Source organism: Lepisma saccharinum, chromosome 29 (assembly GCF_977018435.1).
Source record: "Lepisma saccharinum chromosome 29, izLepSacc3.1, whole genome shotgun sequence".
Classification (NCBI taxonomy): Eukaryota; Metazoa; Arthropoda; class Insecta; order Zygentoma; family Lepismatidae; genus Lepisma; species Lepisma saccharinum.
The window spans coordinates 16923881-16943517 of record NC_139257.1 but is presented as its reverse complement, the minus strand read 5'-3'; the positions used below and the strand labels follow the sequence as shown (position 1 = coordinate 16943517).

At 37.5% G+C, this 19637-nt stretch overlaps 1 protein-coding gene across 1 annotated transcript in view; it reads left to right on the top strand.

Moving 5' to 3' along the window:
- Positions 1 to 18780, top strand: part of LOC145981640 (sodium-coupled monocarboxylate transporter 2-like) — a 52413-nt gene extending 33633 nt beyond the window's left edge. The window contains exons 10-15 of the mRNA XM_083115031.1: positions 158 to 267; positions 2420 to 2603; positions 5092 to 5178; positions 5664 to 5833; positions 10612 to 10837; positions 18622 to 18780. Coding sequence (XP_082971157.1) covers positions 158 to 267; positions 2420 to 2603; positions 5092 to 5178; positions 5664 to 5833; positions 10612 to 10837; positions 18622 to 18735 — 891 coding nt within the window. The 3' untranslated portion in view covers positions 18736 to 18780. The remainder of the gene's footprint in view (positions 1 to 157; positions 268 to 2419; positions 2604 to 5091; positions 5179 to 5663; positions 5834 to 10611; positions 10838 to 18621) is intronic.
- Positions 18781 to 19637: the final 857 nt, after the last annotated feature.

Sequence of the window (19637 nt, the reverse complement as noted above, 5' to 3'; positions counted from 1 at the left end):
TTATAAGGAGCAATATATTCAAATTCGAAAAGGAAATAGTAATTCGCCACTCAGTGTGCTTGAGTTCTCAATTTCTTTCAGCCATTAGCAGCATTGAAATATAACTTCCACAGACGGAAAGTGAATAGATTCCCTAATGTGGCCTTCTTTCCCACAGGCAATCGACAGAGTAGACAGAATGCTCCCATACTACGTCATAGACATTGCTGACGACATCAGGGGAATCCCCGGATTATTCATTGCTGGAATATTCAGTGCAGCTCTCAGGTAATTCTCCGAACGCCGCCAGTTGGCGCCACTGAAGCAGGCTTTGTTCATATGTTTCATAATTCGCGGACATGGCAGCCTCCACTTTTTGCCTTGTCAAGAAACAGTAACGAACCTTCTCACCAAAGTTTTGGCACCAAATCGCCACTACTGCTCCCGGATATAAGTTGTTTTTATTTTCAAACTTAGCGAGAGTGAAATAGTGTGGCTAGAGCAGAAAATTTAGAAAGTATCTGCATTGTTAACTGTCAACAATGGGTAAATTAAGCATTTTTATTTTATACACTACATATTACATTATGTCTCTTGTAGTCTACGGTTGTTAGAAGCACAAGAACAGTTTTTTTGTTGTGAGGTTTCAGAAGAACACGCTCCCTTTATCAGACATTTACTTTTAGTTTGATTAAAGATACAGTTATAACAATGGTTAAAAATGTTTAATAGTGGGTCTATTTTATCATTTTCATTGTTTAATTTATTCCAGTGTTCTGCAACAAACGAAGCTTCCCAGACATTCAAATCTATGTTTCCCGTCACTCTTTTTAAAAGCCTTCCCTTTTTAATCATGTGCTTCTCCTCCATGATGTGAGCTGACAAACCTGTTCTTGGGTTTACATTTGTAGTGTCCAAATCGTGTTCGTGCCATCTTATTGCCATTTTCCTTGACGTCTGTGTCCTACATAATCCCTTGAACATGAACAACTTATATTATATATTCCTGTGGTTTCCACATTTGGTACAGATTTTCTCATTTTGTATTCATTAAATGTGCATTCCAAACTCATTGGTGATCTAAAAACAATTTAATCTTTTGCAGCCATTGTTATAACTGTAGCTTTAATCAAACTAAAATTAAATGTCTGATGAAGGGAGAGTGTGTTCTGAAACGTCACAACAAAAAAAAACATGTTTTGTGCTTGTAACAACCGTAGACTACAAGAGAAATAATTCTACAATGCAGGCAATGCATACAAGAAAAAATACATATTACATGCATACAACATAAGCTTGCCTGATTTCACATGGTATTATGTATGCTGTATGCAAACACAACATATCATGAACAGGATAGATGAACCCAAGCAGCACACACGCAAAGGCGAAACAGGTAAAAAATTACTGAATATTCTTGCAGTGAGTCACATAGAGTTCAGTGGAATAACGCAACAGTGCTACACTAAGAACCAAATTGGAAACTAAGGAAAATCAATGAAGCAGCTTTCATAGCAATCGTCCAAAACCTATAAGTCATACGAGGGAGTGCTGATAAGTATTGAGCCTTGCCCAGAAGAAACGGGGCTAGGATGCTGAAATTTACAGGGTGTACTGGTCTATTCTTCTCTATGTAATGGTGCAAAAATCGACTTTCTATGATTTCAACTTCCCTTTGTTTTCCAGGTTCAAAGTGAAACTGTGGGGGAAAGCTCTCCAAAGGCGTCATCCTGTTGCATGACAATGCCTCGCCACATACTGCAGGTGGAACAATGGCGACACTGACCTTAGTCTTTCAAGTGTTGCCCCATCCACCCTATTGGCCTGTCCTGGCTCCATCTGACTATAATTTGATTCCCCATCTGAGAAACACCTAAAGGGACAACGATTTTGAGTGTTCAGGAGGCAACTAATGTTGCAAATGAGTGGTTGCTTTTGGACGAACACACCCTGCAAATTTCAGCCTCCTTGTTTCACCTGCAGTATGTGGCGAGGCATTGTCATGCAACAGGATGACGCCTTTGGAGAACTTTCCTCACAGTTTCACTTTGGACCTGAAAAACAAAGGGAAGTTGAAATCATAGAAAGTCGATTTTTGCACCATTACATACAGAAGAATAGACCAGTACACCCTGTAAATTTGTAGTGAAATCAGAGGTCTGTCGTGGGTTCGATCCCCACCACATGCGAAAAGATGTTTCCTCACCTGAGACGAGTGAAGAGGTGCTATCTCTGGAAATGTAGTGTTAGGAAAAGTATAGTTTAAACCACTAGACAATGGGTAATGTCCGATTAAGAATGCAACCATTGTAAGTAATATTCAGAGAACACAATTTTATATGTAATATCATTAGGATGTCTGTTACTGTTTGCCAGTATTCAGCGGGATCTTCGAATGTAGCATGATTGTACTCGGACTTTCACCAGGTTTATTTTTCAGCACCGTGTCGACGGGTTTAAACTCCCTAGCAGCGACCACCATGGAAGACTTTGTGAAGAAGATCGTGAAGACGGAATTCTCAGAGAGCAGGACCGCCTTGATCCTCAAAGTCATCTGCTTCATGTACGGGTTGCTCATCATCGCACTGGTGTTCGTCGTGGAGCACATGGGAAGTATCGTGCAGGTAAATTCCACTTGCAGAATGTTGCAAGCACCGAGCCACATCCAAGTTTATTGATTGATTAATTTATGGGCGGAGGGCCACGTGGCACGAACGGGTGTTGAGAGAAGAATTTGCAGGTTCTTGTTGGGAAACCTGACGGTAAGAGACCTGTAGGAAGGCCAAGACGAAGATGGAGGGATAACGTTGAGATGGACCTAACGGATGGAAATGATTGAGTTGATCTTGCCCAGGATAGGAACACAAGGAAGGCTTGTGTTGCTGCAGCCGTAAACCTTCGGGTTTAAGAAGGCTACAGAGTGAACTATGGGCGCGTCAGCACATTGACTATTTGCGCTCCTCAATTTATTCGGGGACATGCAGTTTATTAAAAAAAATTGAAGACAGGCCATTGCTGAAAAAATTAAATATATTATGCAAATATTGATGCACCCTCGTACACTGAGATCAACCTAATAAGAATTGCCTCGGGAATCTGTGGAGCAGCGCAATTCAATTCGCGCTGCTGCAAACGGCTGGTAGCTACAACTTCGTTGCTCCCTCCATGCTCTACTTTCCCGTCTCAGAAGTTCATTGGTCGAGTCCTCTATCGTCACTACTTGCGCAGAGGACCTTTTTCGTTCGCTTGCTCCAGAGATTCCCGGAACACACTGTAACACCAAATCGTCATCTGAGAACTAGTTTATCCAAACCCAATTTATAATCTATGACAGTAAAGGGACACTCAGCGCAAGTAAGGGCAACAGACCCTACAGAGTGTTATACTGACTGTGGATTCAAGCGTCAAAGTTTCGTTAGTCTGCAAGAGTTGTTAAAGGTCCAGAATTTTAAATAAATTAAATTCCGGTCCGGGAGAGAAAATCAGCAGACGTAAATGGGTTCTGGACCGTAAAGAACCTTCTTTAACTAAAATATTTCAATTTAGTGCAAGAACCATTTTCACCTGATCACCTTAAATACTGTCCAGGAACCATTTTCCCCGGGCTCATTTAAATACGGTTCAGGAACCATTTCCCCGGATCAATTTAAATACGGTACAGGAAACATTTTTCCCGGATCAATTTAAATACGGTACAGGAACAATTTTCTCCGGACTAATGTAAATTCTGTCCAGAAACCATTTTTCCCAGGATCAATTTAAATGCGATCCACGAACAATTTTCTCCGGATCAATTTAAATACCGTCCAGGAACCATTTTCCCCGGATCAATTTAAATACGGTTCAGGAACAATTTTCCCCGGATCAATTTAAATACGGTACAGGAAACATTTTCCCCGGATCAATTTAAATACGGTACAGGAACAATTTTCTCCGGACTAATGTAAATTCTGTCCAGAAACAATTTTTCCAGGATCAATTTAAATGCGATCCACGAACAATTTTCTCCGGATCAATTTAAATACCGTCCAGGAACCATTTTCCCCGGATCAATTTAAATACGGTTCAGGAACCATTTTCCCCGGATCAATTTAAATACGGTTCTGGCAACATTTTCCCCGGATCAATTTAAATACGGTCCAGGAAACATTTTCCCCGGATCAATTTAAATACGGTACAGGAACAATTTTCTCTGCATTAAGGAAAATTCTGTCCAGAAACCATTTTTCCCAGGATAAATTTAAATGCGATCCACGAACAATTTTCTCCGGATCAATTTAAATACGGTACAGGAAACATTTTCCCCGGATCAATTTAAATACGGTACAGGAAACATTTTCCCAGGATCAATTTAAATACGGTACAGGAACAATTTTCTCAGGACTAATGTAAATTCTGTCCAGAAACCATTTTTCCCAGGATCAATTTAAATGCGATCCACGAACAATTTTCTCCGGATCAATTTAAATACCGTCCAGGAACCATTTTCCCCGGATCAATTTAAATACGGTTCTGGCAACATTTTCCCCGGATCAATTTAAATACGGTCCAGGAAACATTTTCCCCGGATCAATTTAAATACGGTACAGGAACAATTTTCTCTGCATTAAGGAAAATTCTGTCCAGAAACCATTTTTCCCAGGATAAATTTAAATGCGATCCACGAACAATTTTCTCCGGATCAATTTAAATACGGCACAGGAACAATTTTCTCCGCATTAAGGAAAATTCTGTCCAGGAACCATTTTCCCCGGATCAATTTAAATTCGGTCCAGGAACCTTCTTCGCCGGACCAATTTAAATACGGTTCAGGAACCATTTTCCCGGATCAATTTAAGTACGGTTCAGGAACCATTTTCCCCGGAACAATTTAAATAAGGTTCAGGAACCATTTTCCCCGGACCAATTTAAATACGGTTCTGGCAACATTTTCCCCGGATCAATTTAAATAACTTTTGAACTAAGCAGAAAAGCTTATATCGAGACATTTATTGTTCAACTTTACTTTCACTCAAACGTGGCAGAGAAATGTGCAAGGGCATATCCTTTTCAACTTGTGCGGACTGGATCTACTATTATTAAAGGAAATGTTCTTGTTGTCTTTATTTCTAGGCTGGTTCCAGTATCGTTGCTCTATCGGCCGGCCCTATGCTAGGAATCTTTAATTTGGGCCTTTTTATTCCTTGGGCCAATACTAAGGTAAGTACTAGCAACTTGGAAATGACAAATTATGGACTCTTAAGCTATTTTATATGTTTTTATATGACTTTGGAGACTTAAATATCACATCACAGAATTTCCGAGCTTCCTTACTTATTATAAATATATTTTTTAATGTTTTTACACAACATTAATACACGAGGGCAGATCAAAAAGTTCGAGAAATGAAATTGAACTTGTCAATTTCTCCCTCACTTTTAAATGAACACCTTGCCCACCTGGTGGCGACGTGGGAAATCATCCCATTTGTTGTCGTAATTTCTAAGGTGGAATTGACACCGCAGCACAGGCAACACGTGTTGGTTGAGGATTTCACCAATCGAACGCATGTTTGTCCGGCCTGCCAAGCCGCTACGGTGTGAAACGTTGCGGTTGATTGGCTCTTCTCCCTCGGTGTGAAATCTACCCAATATATTAAATTACTTTCCTTGCACAAACTAACAAGTAACTGGATTTTCTTCAAGGGGACCATGATTGGTGGACTGTTCGGCTTCGGGCTTAACTGCTGGATCGTTTTTGGAGCATTTGCCGCGAGGTACAGAGGAGAACTGCGCAACACTCCCCTGCCGACGTCCACCGCCAACTGCACCATTCCTTTCAACGACACCATCAGTGCATTCGCCTCGGATGTCAGGTACGTACTGGTCCACCTCAGTGTTACCACAATCTGACGGTACAATTTCCCTTTGGAAGGGGTTAAATATCCCTTTTTCTCCCAATTTTCCCGCTCCATATAAATTAGTGGTTCTCAAGTTGTGGTACGCATACCCCCAGGGGTACATGAACGACTTGAATGGGGTACGCGATCTGTTCGGAAGAGAAATATCGAGAATATCCACACAATACTTTTGCTTCAGGTGTATAGAGCAGGCTTCATAGCTTTAAGACTCAACAGCAAAATAAGTGAAATACTGCTTCGAAATGTAGACTCCCCTTGAAAGTTTTAAGCGCACAGCCAGACATCAAGAAACTGTGTCTGGCTATGCAGGCGCATCCTTCTCACTAGAAATTCTGAGGATTTACAATAAAAACTCCAAAATCGTGCTCGACAGTTTGTTTACACACTTACTTTAGTTTTTTACTTTTTTTCAACAACTCTGGAAAAAAACATATGAAAATTAGTTTTTTATATACTTCTTAGCATACATGTGTTTCACATTTTTATACTTGTAACTAATCATAAAGATTGTAAACGTAGGAACACCCAATAAAATAATAAACGTAGGATTTTAATGTTTATTTGTTTACTATCATTCCACATACAACCCGAATGCAATTTTGCTTTATTAAAGATACACGCCTCCAGAATATCAAAAACGCCCCAACAATTAGGTAGCCAAGAAAAATCCCCAAAACCACTATTTGGAGAAAACCTATGGTGGTGCTACATTAGACACTTAGTTACTACTAAAGGGTGTAAAGTAAAACCTCGTTAATCCGGATCCGATAAGCTGGACTTTCCTTAATCCGGACAGGCCAAAAAAAAAGCAGAATGCAAGGTTTTAAATGTTTCTAGAAGTCAACAAGAGAACTTCCCAAAGAAAAGGCAGTCAACCACTAATGAAATTCTGTTTCCCGCAGACTTTGTACTGTACTGTATAGTGTATTTAGGCCTATGCCCTTTAAATACACCATAGTAAACATGTTTTGTTGCTATAAACGGAGTTTTAATGCACTTTCTACCATGGCCGTAGGCAGGAAAAAATTTCGGGGGGGGGGGGTTCATTCATAATTGTTCCCATGGGCGTCGCCAGAAATTTGAATAATAGAAATAATAACAATAATTGCACAATAATAATTAAAATTTCATAATAATAAAACAATTTTATTCCATAATAATAATACTAATAATAATAATTATTATATTATTGTTATATCCTTGAGGGGGCTTACTCAATCCAGCAGATAAGTGAATATCCAGCACAAGTTTCTTTTTGTTTTTTTTACGTTTCATACAGTGTGTACTGAAATGCCCAATTATTATAGTTCATCATTAAACTTTAGATACCTTCAAGAGAAAAGCTTTAAAAGTTAGATGGAAATTTTAGTCATAAAGCTTTTGTTGTTTGACTTTAAAATTAAATTTTTGGAATTTTGAAAAGTGTGGAACTAGTTATTCTTTTTAAAATCTTAGCCTGGTGCATGGATTGTAACCTCAATCGCGAACTAAATGCGCTACAAAACTGGAGATCCTAGGTTTGAACTCCTATCAAGGGGTATTTTCGACTTTATCGGACAGGGATTTTAAAATCTGGAAAGGGAATTTTGGGACAATCATAAGGGAATCTTCAGTCTATATTCCTTGTGACGCGGGAGCAACACTGGAAAGATGATAACAGAAGTGAAAATGGAGGGGTCGCGGGTGGGCTACGATTCTGAGAATAAATCCTGTTTCACTCAAGTTTCAGAATTCCAAATGTATGAAAATTCTAGCTCGATCGTTTCAACATTGTCTCCATGTATTTTTGTGATGCTTCGAAAAAAAAATTGAAAATTTGTTACAGATTTTGGTTTCTGAACTTCCATTAATCCAACATGTCAGAAGTTTCGGGGGGGTTTGAACCCTAGAAACCCCCCTCTAAATACGGCCATGCTTTCTACTGTTCCTTTAGGTGATTTCAGTTAATCCGGAGTTTCGTTAAACCGGTCAACTTATCCCCTCATTAGTCCGGATGAGCGAGGTTTTACTGTAACGAGAAAAAACGTTTGAGAACCGCTGATCTAAATAAATCATATAATAAGAATAATAATGTAATAATACTAATAGCAACAACAACAACAAACCAACAATATAAGTTACTGTATAATAATACTAGCCTTATAGTATTATTAATAACTTATTTTGTTTATTTTACTTCACTTTTCTGCCACTTTTGGCTAATCGCGAGGATGAAGATGAGTGACTATATGATGAAATTCATGAAAGCACACGCATGCCCAGGCAGGGATTTGAACTCGGGACCCCTGGCATTATAGCGCGCTGTTCTAACTACTCCGCCACAGAAGTCACCAATAATAATAAGTAATAGTAGTTGTTGGTCCTTGTTGGTATACGTGAAAGTTCATTACATACAAACTTATTATCAGCTCTCCTGATACCGGACCAAATGTCCCAGGTTCGAATCCTGTTCATGCATGTGTTTGTTCCATCCCCCATTTCATAACATCATCATTCATCCTCTTCGTCGCTATTATGTCACGAGCCGGAAATAAAATGCTGTGTAATCAAAAACGCCAGCAGTCGCCGGGTGACGAGAGGTCGCCGGGGGAGTCTTGGTCGAGGGAGCGAAGCGCCAAGTGTGTTGCGAGTGACAGTGTTAAGTCGGTCCATTTAAAAGGTTTGGGCGAACCCACTGAGGACACCTTCGATGGACCGATAGAGCGCCACGTCGTGACTCAACCGAGGAACCTCGAAGGAAATCAGGTACAGTGGTGACAATTTGGGTTTTATCATTGTCAGTGTTTAGATATCTTGCTGGCTCGTGCGTGATCTCCCCCCCCCCTTCACTTGTGCGATTCTATTAAATATTGGTAAGGAGCAATGAGAGTAATTTATTCCATTCTTCATACACACATCCTCTTGCAGCCAAGCAGTTTAAGCCGGCGAACGGCCCAAACGTAACATGGTGGTTAGTGCGCCGGTTTTGTCGTAGTATAGGCAAAATAGCTACCGGTCCCCCCCTTCAATAAGTAAATTAAAATAATCACGTCAATTGGAACAATGACTATGTTTTCTGAAGTCACGAAATTTCCCAACGAGGAGCTCATTAAAGCCGCGGAAGAAGTTCTCAGGGATTCGCAGGCGAGAAACAATTTCACCGGCCTCGATACATTTAGTGCAAACAATCCGTTCTTGCAAGTTAGAGCTATGCCTAACACAGTGCTAAGAGACCCTGCTTTGACGTCACATATATCAGAATCACAAATTGTTCACAACCAGCTCTCTAAAAATCAACAAGGCATTTTTTATGCATTACAGGGTAACGTATGTGTCTTACAAAATTTAGTCTCCATGACTCTTGCTCTCCGTAAAGATCACGACGATCTTAGAAATCAGGTACGTAGGGAATTGAACTCTAGGCGGCAGTCAGCACATTCCACAATTAAACGAAGATATAGAAAAGCGACATAAACACACATAAATAGTCGTATGGGAAAGGAAATAAGAACCAAGAGCAAAAAATGATAGTCTCTGAGACGGTCATATCTGATCTCAATTTATGTATGTAATAGCCTTATGTAGTCACGAAACTATTGCAAATATCTGGATAACAGCAAAAGTAAACGACATGAAGAGAAAATTCAGATGAAGTCTCTAAAAGGATATCTAAGCAGATTAAATTTCGAATATCATAGTGGTTTGTCGAAAAAAATAAATGTTGAAAATGACTTCCAGCGTGAGCTTAAGAAAAGTTGTTTGTTTTGATGTTCTCTGTGCGCTGTGAAAGTTTGTTTTGTCTGTGTATTACGGCTCTGTCCGAGAGGTCCAAAAAGCAGTCTTGAAGTATGGTGTTGCCGGAAGCGACGTCACGTAGTGCACTTCGAAAGCGCCAATTAAACTAGCAATCGAGACCGCAGTATGAAGCACGCATCGTTGCAGGCTTGAAAACTTGACTCGTGCACTCGTTGTTCATTTGTTTGAAATCGTGGAAGTCAGCCAGATTTTGGTTGTAGTTCTTCTCATGTGTGGAAATATCATATCTATGGTGAAAAACAAGCGTGTATAACGTGGAAAAAACAATGTGTACTTAATTTTAACTTCTGGCCGCTGGCGCTTCTGGCGCTGCAGTCGAAGTGCAATTCGAAAGCTTTCCGCTTCCAGTTCAAGACTTCGAGACTGAGGCCGTGTCCGAAAGGTGCAAGACCGTACTTGAAGCGAGCATCCTCCGAGTATGGAGTGCGGTCTTCAAGTCGTGGACTGGAAGTGAAAGTATTTCGAATTGCACTTCGACTGCAGCGCCAAATACGATCAGTAGATAGAACTGAGAACACGTTGTTTTACCCGCGTTTTAAACACTTGTTTACAACCATAGAAATCACATAGCATTTTCAAATGTTTGTACACATACATTTCCACAGTTTAACCAACAACTTGCTGACCCATAACGCATATTTAACCCGTGTTGCTGGCTTTCTATCTCCGCGATTGTTTTAAATGAACAACGAGTGTGGATATCAGGTGACCTAGTCACCATGCATCTGTGCTGAGAGCTGCGTACTTGCGTGCTTCTGTTCTTGGCGCTTTCGAACTGTACCAGGTGACGTCATTTCCGTCAAAACCATATTTCAAGTATGTACTTTGTACCTTTCGGACAGAGCCTGAACTGCGAGACCATTCACGAAGTATGTTCGATTCAAGAACGGTCTTGCAACTTTCGGACGCAGCTTATATGTAAGTTTATCCATTTTCAGTAGAAGCAACGAAGATGTATTCTTCCTGTACCGCGTCAGTTTCTTCTACTACTCCCTGATTGGCTGCCTCTCGACAATGCTGATTGGAGTCATTGCGAGCGGACTGACGGGATGGCAGGACCTCAACGAGGTGGACCCCTCGCTCATCACGCCCCTGCTGCATAGATTCCTGCCTGAAAAGGCCAGGGAAGCGGCGACGAAGTCTTCGAGGAGAGAAGAAGAAGCCGTGAGTACAAGTTTGTTTTATCAACGCCTTTTTCCTAGCGTCACGTGTGTTAAATGGGCAGGCTTATGTGGCACGAATAGGAAAGATGAGTTTACAGGATTCTTGTTGGGAAACCTGACAGTAAGAGACCTGTAGGAAGGCCAAGACGAAGATGGAGGGATATCGTTGAGATGGGCCTAAAGGAAATCGGTAAGGATAGAAAAGATTGGATTGATCTTGCCCAGGATAGGGACAGATGGAAGGCCTGTATTGCTGCAGCCATAAGCCTTCGTGTTTAAGAATGCTACCGAAATTGTCTTTAACAAAGTACAAGAAAATCTACCTTAACGTTTCTGTAGTATTCATCACAATGTACACTCTAAAAGTAACAGGGGCCTCCCCGATGGCGCAGTGGTAGCGTCGTCACCTTGGAATCAAGGGATCCCGGGTTCGGTACCCGGTGGAGGCACATAGTGATTCCGATCCCACATTAAACTGTAAGTCCAGTCCCGATTAGCCTTACTGTGCATAAAGGACTTAAAACACCAACTCCATCAATCTAAAAGCGACAGAGCAGTTGAAATATATTTTTGGAAACTTTTTTTTGCCAAGAAAATTTCTTGTACCAAAAAAGAAGGGTTTAACAAAAAACGTTTTGTACTTAGACAAAGATTGCTTGGTAATACTTATGCATTCCACTCTACTTGCTCAGTGTAAAGTAAAAGTAATATATGTAGCTATGAATAATAATGGATTTTTCAGAATTATTTTCTAAAATAATAGTTGTTGAAACTGAAGTGTAAATCACCAACCCTGAGACCTTCTGTAAACAAACCGTCTCGCCGATTCGATGTATCACTGAACACTGAGACCTTCCCGCACGCATAGAACTCGCCATGTTGGAAGTGGCACTACTTCCTTGCTGTTCACATGATTATTTTAAAAAAATAACCAATGTTATAAAATATCATTATGTACACAAATCTCTAACCTCATTCAAAGTTACAATGCATATTCCTACAAAATGTTCACACTTATCTTGCCTTGCCATGTCACCAAGTTATTTTACGAATTGCACTATATTTGGCGGAACAAAAATCGTTATTAGGATGCTTGTCAAAGTTTCCAACCGCAATAAATTTACGAACTTTCTTTGTCTTGTTTTGATCATCATCATCAATATATTTTTTGGACTTACAGCATTGCATACGGCTGTTTATGCCCATTATATATTGTATTTACATAAGGTACAATTTACATAAAATCTTCAAACAAATTTCAAATACACTCCTATCTATATCAAACCTTAGAAATATACATTACCATGTTATATCTTTTTGTCTAGAAAATGCAAGTAAAATATATTCAATTCGCATGCAAGAAAGAAGCCAAATTTATGGGAAATGATTACTGGTGAAAAGAGTTAACCATAAAGGTGAAGCAATAAGTGCAAAAGAAAGAGCATTGGGTTTAAAGTGAGACGTCATTTGCGGCAGCGTATCCCACACTACAAATTGGCCGTTGTTTTACCTTACGTAATGAATCCTGTAACAACGCTGGATTTTCGTGTGGATTTTTTTTATTTTTTTTTATTTTTTATGAATGCTACGATTATGAATGTGTGAGGGCGAAGTGGATTTTCATGGTGGTATCGTTTGGATTCTGTGTGAATAGCGTGTTGAATTGTTTGTTTTTCTAGTTTGAGATCTAATTAATTGAAGTTTGATTTGAGAATAATAGTTCTAGAGTTACAAGATTAAATCTCTCTATACATTTTACATTTGATATGTGAAAGAGAAAAGCGAAATAAAAACGCTTGTGATTTCCCAAGATGGCTCAGGATGTGAAGATTAATGAAGAAAATTTAATGCAAGCAATCCAGAGTGATATGAATGTGATTGTACCCGAACAGTTAGCGGAAATGGAAGTTAGTGATAAGACTTCTTTCAAAAGAGGTCGATCTAATGAAGAATGCACGGAACCTGAAGTGGAGAAAAACCCAAAAAATCCGAAAGTAAGTGCAAGTACAGTGGGATTCATGAGTATTACCGTGCAAATTGTCCATCACCATGTTCGTGCACTTTATTTGACCCAATGAAAGCTTCAAGAATTAAAAGAAAACTCAAAACAAGCTGTTGACAAATTCTGCACCATAATACATAAAAATTCATCGCTTAAAAACACATACGATGTAAGAGAAAAATTAATGAAAATAGTCATGGACAATTTGCACGGTAATACTCATGGATTCCACTGTACAAAGGTTGGTGTTGCTAAATATAGAAATGAGGCATATGATATGTCTTTATATTATGAGGGACATCAAGGCCCATGTATCGTGTTGGTGGACAGTACATTACCTGGATCACAGAGCTTGAATATGGTAAAATTAGGTTATAATTTGTGTAAGGAGAAGGTTGATGTTGAATTCGTTAAACAAAGTGGTTTGAAGCAGGCAAAATTGACATCTCGCACAGCATATGATGGAAATAAATTTGCTAAAAATGAATTCATCAAGGAAAAATACCATTTAGAAGCCAGAATTCCTAAAGGTCTTTTAGTGAGAGAAGGATTAATATATGGTGTACCTACCGACATCCCAGTAGACGAGATAATCGAAGACATTAGAGCTGAAGTTCCAATAATAGATGTAATAAGGATGAAGAAAACTTTTTTCAATGAAGAGGGGGAAGTAAGGCAAGAACCTACTAAACTGATTAGTGTAACATTTCAATCTCAACAGTAACCAAAAGAAGAAGTGAAGTTGTGGAGACAAATATTTGAAGTGAAGCCAAAAGTAAGATCTGTGATTTTATGCAAGAAATGTTTCCGTTTCTCACACACACAAACACAGTGTAAATCCTCTCCCGTGTGTTATAGATGTGGTCAAGCGGAACATGGAATCTGCAATGCCAGTCCTAAATGTATTAATTGCAAAGGAAACCACTTATCTACCGATAAATCATGTGTAAGATGGGAGCAAGAGAGAGAAATATAAAGGCTGATTGCTTATAACAACATCTCCTATCAAGATGCAAGGAAACAAGTACTTTTTGGAATTGATCCACGAAATGAACAGCGAACATATGCGACCTCTGCTAAAGACTTTCCTAAATTGCTAGAGATAAGAAAGGAATCAATAAACAAGGAAAGCCCTTGCACATCAGAAAGTCCTACTACGATCAGATTAAATTCTGTTACAGATTGGGAAAATAGAAGAAATGACACATATCTGAGTAACCTCTGTTGGAAGAAAGTGCCACCAGAATCTGACCGGTCTTATGAAAGTTTTAAAAAACAACACGGGGAAAATTTTAGACTGCATTCTGCTTCACAATTGAGGAAAACAATTAAACCTGTTTTGATAAAGGACAAAAATAAACACAAGGATCCACAAATTGCGTCAACATCATCAGCAGTGGCTAATACAAGTGAACCTGTGAGCACAACGTGTTCCTCTAAGGAACAGGATAGAAAATCAGATTCGATTGGACGCCGGACAACAGCGGAGAGTCCTTCTCAGAAAGAATCGCTAGTAAATCTGCTGCATCTAATAGCTGAACTTACCACAACAATTTCAGTGAGTGATGATTTATTATATATTAGGAAAAAAATCTTAAAATGTAATGAAATTTCTGTACAAATTTTAAAACTAATTCAAGACTTACAAGATTTCGGGGACACCCCTTAATTTAAAACAACAATGTGTTACCAGCAAAGAAAATACTTGCCATTAATAATACAATGGAATTTAAGATCCTTCTCTGCAAGGAAACTTCAATTAATTAAATTAATAGATGAGTGTCACCCGTTAATTATTTGCGTTAGTGAGGTATGGGGTTTAAAATCAGAAAATATTCATATTGCTCACTATCATAGTATATTAAATGATTATAATGTGCGAAATAAGGGTGTGGGAATTTTTGTTCATGAAAGTGTACCATTTCAACAAATTCAGTTTAATTCAACACATGATTTATTTTCCAAATATAATGTAGAAGTGGTCGGTATAAAAATTCAGTTAAACAACTTACTTTATAATATTATTAGCTTGTATATTCCATCTCATTATACTTCGCAACAAATACAGAGCTCTCATCTAAATTCTCTCATATCTGGCTTTCAACATCCCTTTATCATATCAGGAGATTTTAATTGTCATAATACATTGTGGGGTGATCATAGAATTGATACTTTGGGAAAGACAGTTGAAGATTGGATGGATTATAATAACTTGACAGTTATAAATGATGGATCTCCAACACATGTTCCACCAAATGGAAATAATATGTCCTCTATTGATCTAACTTTAATATCTGATAATCAGTGTTTTGATTTTGTGTGGGAAATAGACTTTGATTTACGAACTAGTGATCATTTTCCATGTTTCATCACGCTAACATTATCTCAAAAATTTCCAAAATTAATAAAACAAAAAACAATTCGTAAGTGGAGCGTAAAGAGGGCAGATTGGATGAAATATAATTCAGTTTTAGACTTAAAATTTTCAGCTAAAGAATATCAAAACCAATATACTGTACAATATGAAAAATTTGTGGATATAATAACTCAAGTTATGGATTATGCCTGTCCCCGACTAAAACCGCAATATGATCGAAATTTTCCTAAAATAGATTGGTGGAATGAAGAATGTTTTCAAGCATAAAGGAAGCGAATACAAGCATTCAAACAATTTGTAAGTGCTCCTTCACCTGCAACTTTGATAAATTTGAAACGAACTACTGCAAAATCTAGAAAAGTATATATAAAGGCTAAGAGATTTTCATGGCAAAAATATTGCGAAGAAATAAACCCTAACACAAAATTAGACGTAATATGGCGCAAGTTCAGATCACTTAGAGAAGCACATGTAAGTCGGACTTTACCTTTGTCCACTGAATGGAAAACCGATTTTATTAATAAAGTCATTCCTACACCCTTTACATCAGCCTGCGAACCTCCTAATATATTCTACACGTTCTCATCTACATCAAAATACTCAAAGGGGTTCACATCCTCTATCACTGTAAATGAAATTCATGAAATTCTTCAAGGGTCTAAAGATTCTGCTCCTGGCATTGATGGAATTACGTATTCTATGGTACGAAATCTTCCACAGAATGCACTAAGCATGTTATGTAAAATTTTCAATCAAATATTCCTATCGGGTAAAATTCCCGTTGCATGGACCTCTCAAATTATTATGCCAATTCTAAAACCAGGGAAAAACCCTTCGTTGGGTCAGTCATATCGTCCAATAGCTCTAAGTTCCGTACTGGCAAAAATTTTCGAGAAGCTTTTATTAAAAATATTAGAGTGGAAGGTCAAAAGGTATTTTCTCCCAGACAAATGGGATTTCGTAAAGGTTATGGAACCCAGGATGCATTAGTAACATTATCTTCTCATATTTATAGCGTTATTAAAAGAAACCAATCAGTACTTTCAGCCTTTATTGATATTCAAAGTGCATATGACAACGTAGATATTACTGTTCTATTGAGACAACTACAATTACTAAAAGTGCCACATTGTATACTCATAATGACATGGAAATTGTTATCTAAAAGACAACTTTATTTTCATTTTGGTTCAGAAATGGTAGGTCCAATATATATTGGACAAGGACTACCACAGGGAAGTTCTCTTAGCCCATTATTATTTAATGTTTATTTATCAGATATTAAAACAATAATAGATTCCCCATTTCAGTTTCCACAATATGCTGATGATGTATGTATATATTTAGACTCAAACAATCACTTGAAAGATTTTTTAATGTTTGAAGATACATTAATAGAATTTAACGAATGGTTAAAGCAGAAAAAATTATCAATATCTTTAGAAAAGTCCAAAATAGTAGTATTTAAGCACAAGGGTCTTCAAAATATTTTCAACATTATTCCTAGGAGATTACAAATTCCAATTGTTTCACAAGTAAAATATCTAGGTGTATACTTTGATGCTTCATTATCATGGCAGTATCAAATAAATATGATGAAAAATAGATCCGATAAAATATTTCATTTATTTAAAGCTATGGCGAATACCAAATGGGGAGCACATCCTACCAGCATGCTTATGTTTTATAAGAATTATTATCGAGCAGTATTAGATTATGGATTAATGGTCTTGTGTAATCTTCCAGTAACAAAACTTTCTCCACTAGAAGTCCAGCAACGAAAAATTCTAAAAAGATGTTTGGGATTAATGAACAGTACTCCTAATGTAGTGGTATATATGGAGTCAGTAGAATGTTCGGTTTCTGTGAGGATAAAGTTAATCGCAATAAAAATGTTATTTAAAATACAACATTCACCATGGCATCCATTCAATTAAATCTTTTAGAGCTGCATGATTCAGGAATAACCAATGATAAATCAGCTACGCTTTGGGTACAACTATTTAGTAAATATCACCATGAATGTAGTCAAGTACTCATAGCAAGAACATTGCCAGTATACTCGTTAGAATTTCCCACACAACCAATTCAAAATATATATTTCCCGAAATATAATCATTCAGCTGAGTTTAGAGAATCTTGGGAAGACTTTTATCACATATATACAGATGGGTCTAAAACTGAAAGTGGAGTAGGAGCAGCTCTTTATGATACTGAAAGAAATATATCAAAAATGTTTAGGTTACCAGTGGAGGCATCCATATTTACAGCAGAAATATATGCGGTATATCAAGATTTGATTTATATTGGTACAGTTCCTGAACAGAAATTTCTAATACTGGTTGATTCGCAAAGTGTTTTACAAGCAATACAATCTAATTATAAAAATTTATTTAAAATATCACCATATGTCATCAATTGTATTCGTGCAACTAATAGCTTAATTAGCAATGGAAAGGTAGTTCATTATGTGTGGGTAAAATCACACATTAATATTTACGGAAATGAACAAGCAGACAGATATGCAAAACAAGCTGCTCAGATGAATGAAACAATCCAGTTACCATTGCATAACACAGATCTTTTGCCGAGGGTTAAGAAGAAAATTTTTGAAGAATGGAACTTATGGTGTAATAATGCATCGGAAAGCGTTGGTGAAACCTTGGTTTTATAATTGTAAAGGTTCAAGAAATGCAATTGTTTTAATAAATAGACTAAGAAGTGGTCACGCGAGAACATATCATCATTTATTTAAAATACACATTTTAAAATCTCCGAATTGTGACTGTGGTGATTTAAGGGGTGATGCTCATCACATTATTTTGGAATGTCCAATTCACTCAGAGAGAAGAAAGACTTTATACAAAACATTGTCAAAAATTAATGTTCCTTTCCCTATTAATATGACTTCAATGTTGTGTGCTCCAGATATTAGAATTGGATATGTTATACTTGCTTTTTTGAGAAAAGCTGATATAAAATTATAATATATTTTTGTTACTGAATGAGTTAATGTAGTTATATAAAATTGTATTTAAGAGCGTTTATGAACTTTGTGTGTAAAATTTATATTAAAAATGTATCTTATGTACTTATAATGTATGCTGGGCATAAACAGCCACATGTAAGCTGTAAGTCCAATAAATCTTAGTTGAGTTGAGTGGATTATTTTGCTATGAGTTTGCAATGCTTTCTGCATGCACGTGGTTTTGTTTACAGAAGGTCTCAGGGTTGGTGATTTGAACCTTAGAAATAGCGTGTACTTGAAAAATGAACCAATTTTTTTTCTGTACGAGTAACAAAAAAAGAACCAGGTTTTGTGATCCTTCACATTTGCTTTCAAAATTATCAGAGAACAACAAACTTGTCTTCTTTCGATTAACGTGTTTATTTTTTTTGATTTCAGAGTCCTCTGTCGGAGCTTGTTGAAGTTAGAAAATCCCTTGTTGAGGAATCTGAGAATGATGAGGAAAGTCAACCGTTACGAACAGAACAGCAGGACCGTCCTAATAAAAATTAACTCTTTTTGGCATGTAGATTTTCAATAAAGTTATTTTCTATATTATCTGTAAGTGTGCTTTACGTGAAGAAAGCCAATAGCCCTTACTTATTAATGGATTTATACAATAACTGGGTTGGATTTGAAAAAAGAGAATAAAATCCACAGAAATCTAGTACTAGATCGAATAAATGTATACTTAAATATTGAAGACAATGGCTCTACACAGTAACGGCGATTGGGTGACAAAACTGTGGTGGCAAGAACAGTTTACTTTCTCTTGGTAGAGAAGCCTTAGCATTAAGTGAGGGGTGGGGCAACTGCCCCCCACGCACCCCTTAATCGCCCGCCACTGGGAGTAATTACTTACATCAGGGATGACCGAATTTGTCGTCCCTTCTTACATCTACATGATTATTTTCGCATAATTTACAACTATTTGCTCCGTAATAATATGTAACAGTATTTTATGCAAATGTTTAATGTTGTATTCTAATTAGTAAGATATCAGTCATTTAACAAATATTTGACTTAGTATAAATTGAATTTTTTTATTACGATTTTACGAAATTGTTTTCTTAAAAAAAATGTTTTGAACACCAAGTTGTGACATAATTTTAAAAATTCTTTCGTTATGACACACGTGTCCCGTCCTTCCACGTCAACAACATTTAAAATTCATTTATGCTAAAAGAAAATAAAACGCATACATTAAAGCGTTATTTATTAATTAAGAATAAGTTTATATTCTGAGATATACGGGGTGATCCGTTTGAGATGTCAGAAAAGTTAACCGTTATATACAAGAGGTTAATGTACATATCTCCGAGCAGCATGTTGCAATATAAGCAGAGAGGATGTAAGTTTCGAGTGAGAGGAACTTCAGCCACATTGCGGCGCTAAATAACAAAGTTTGTGGTCAC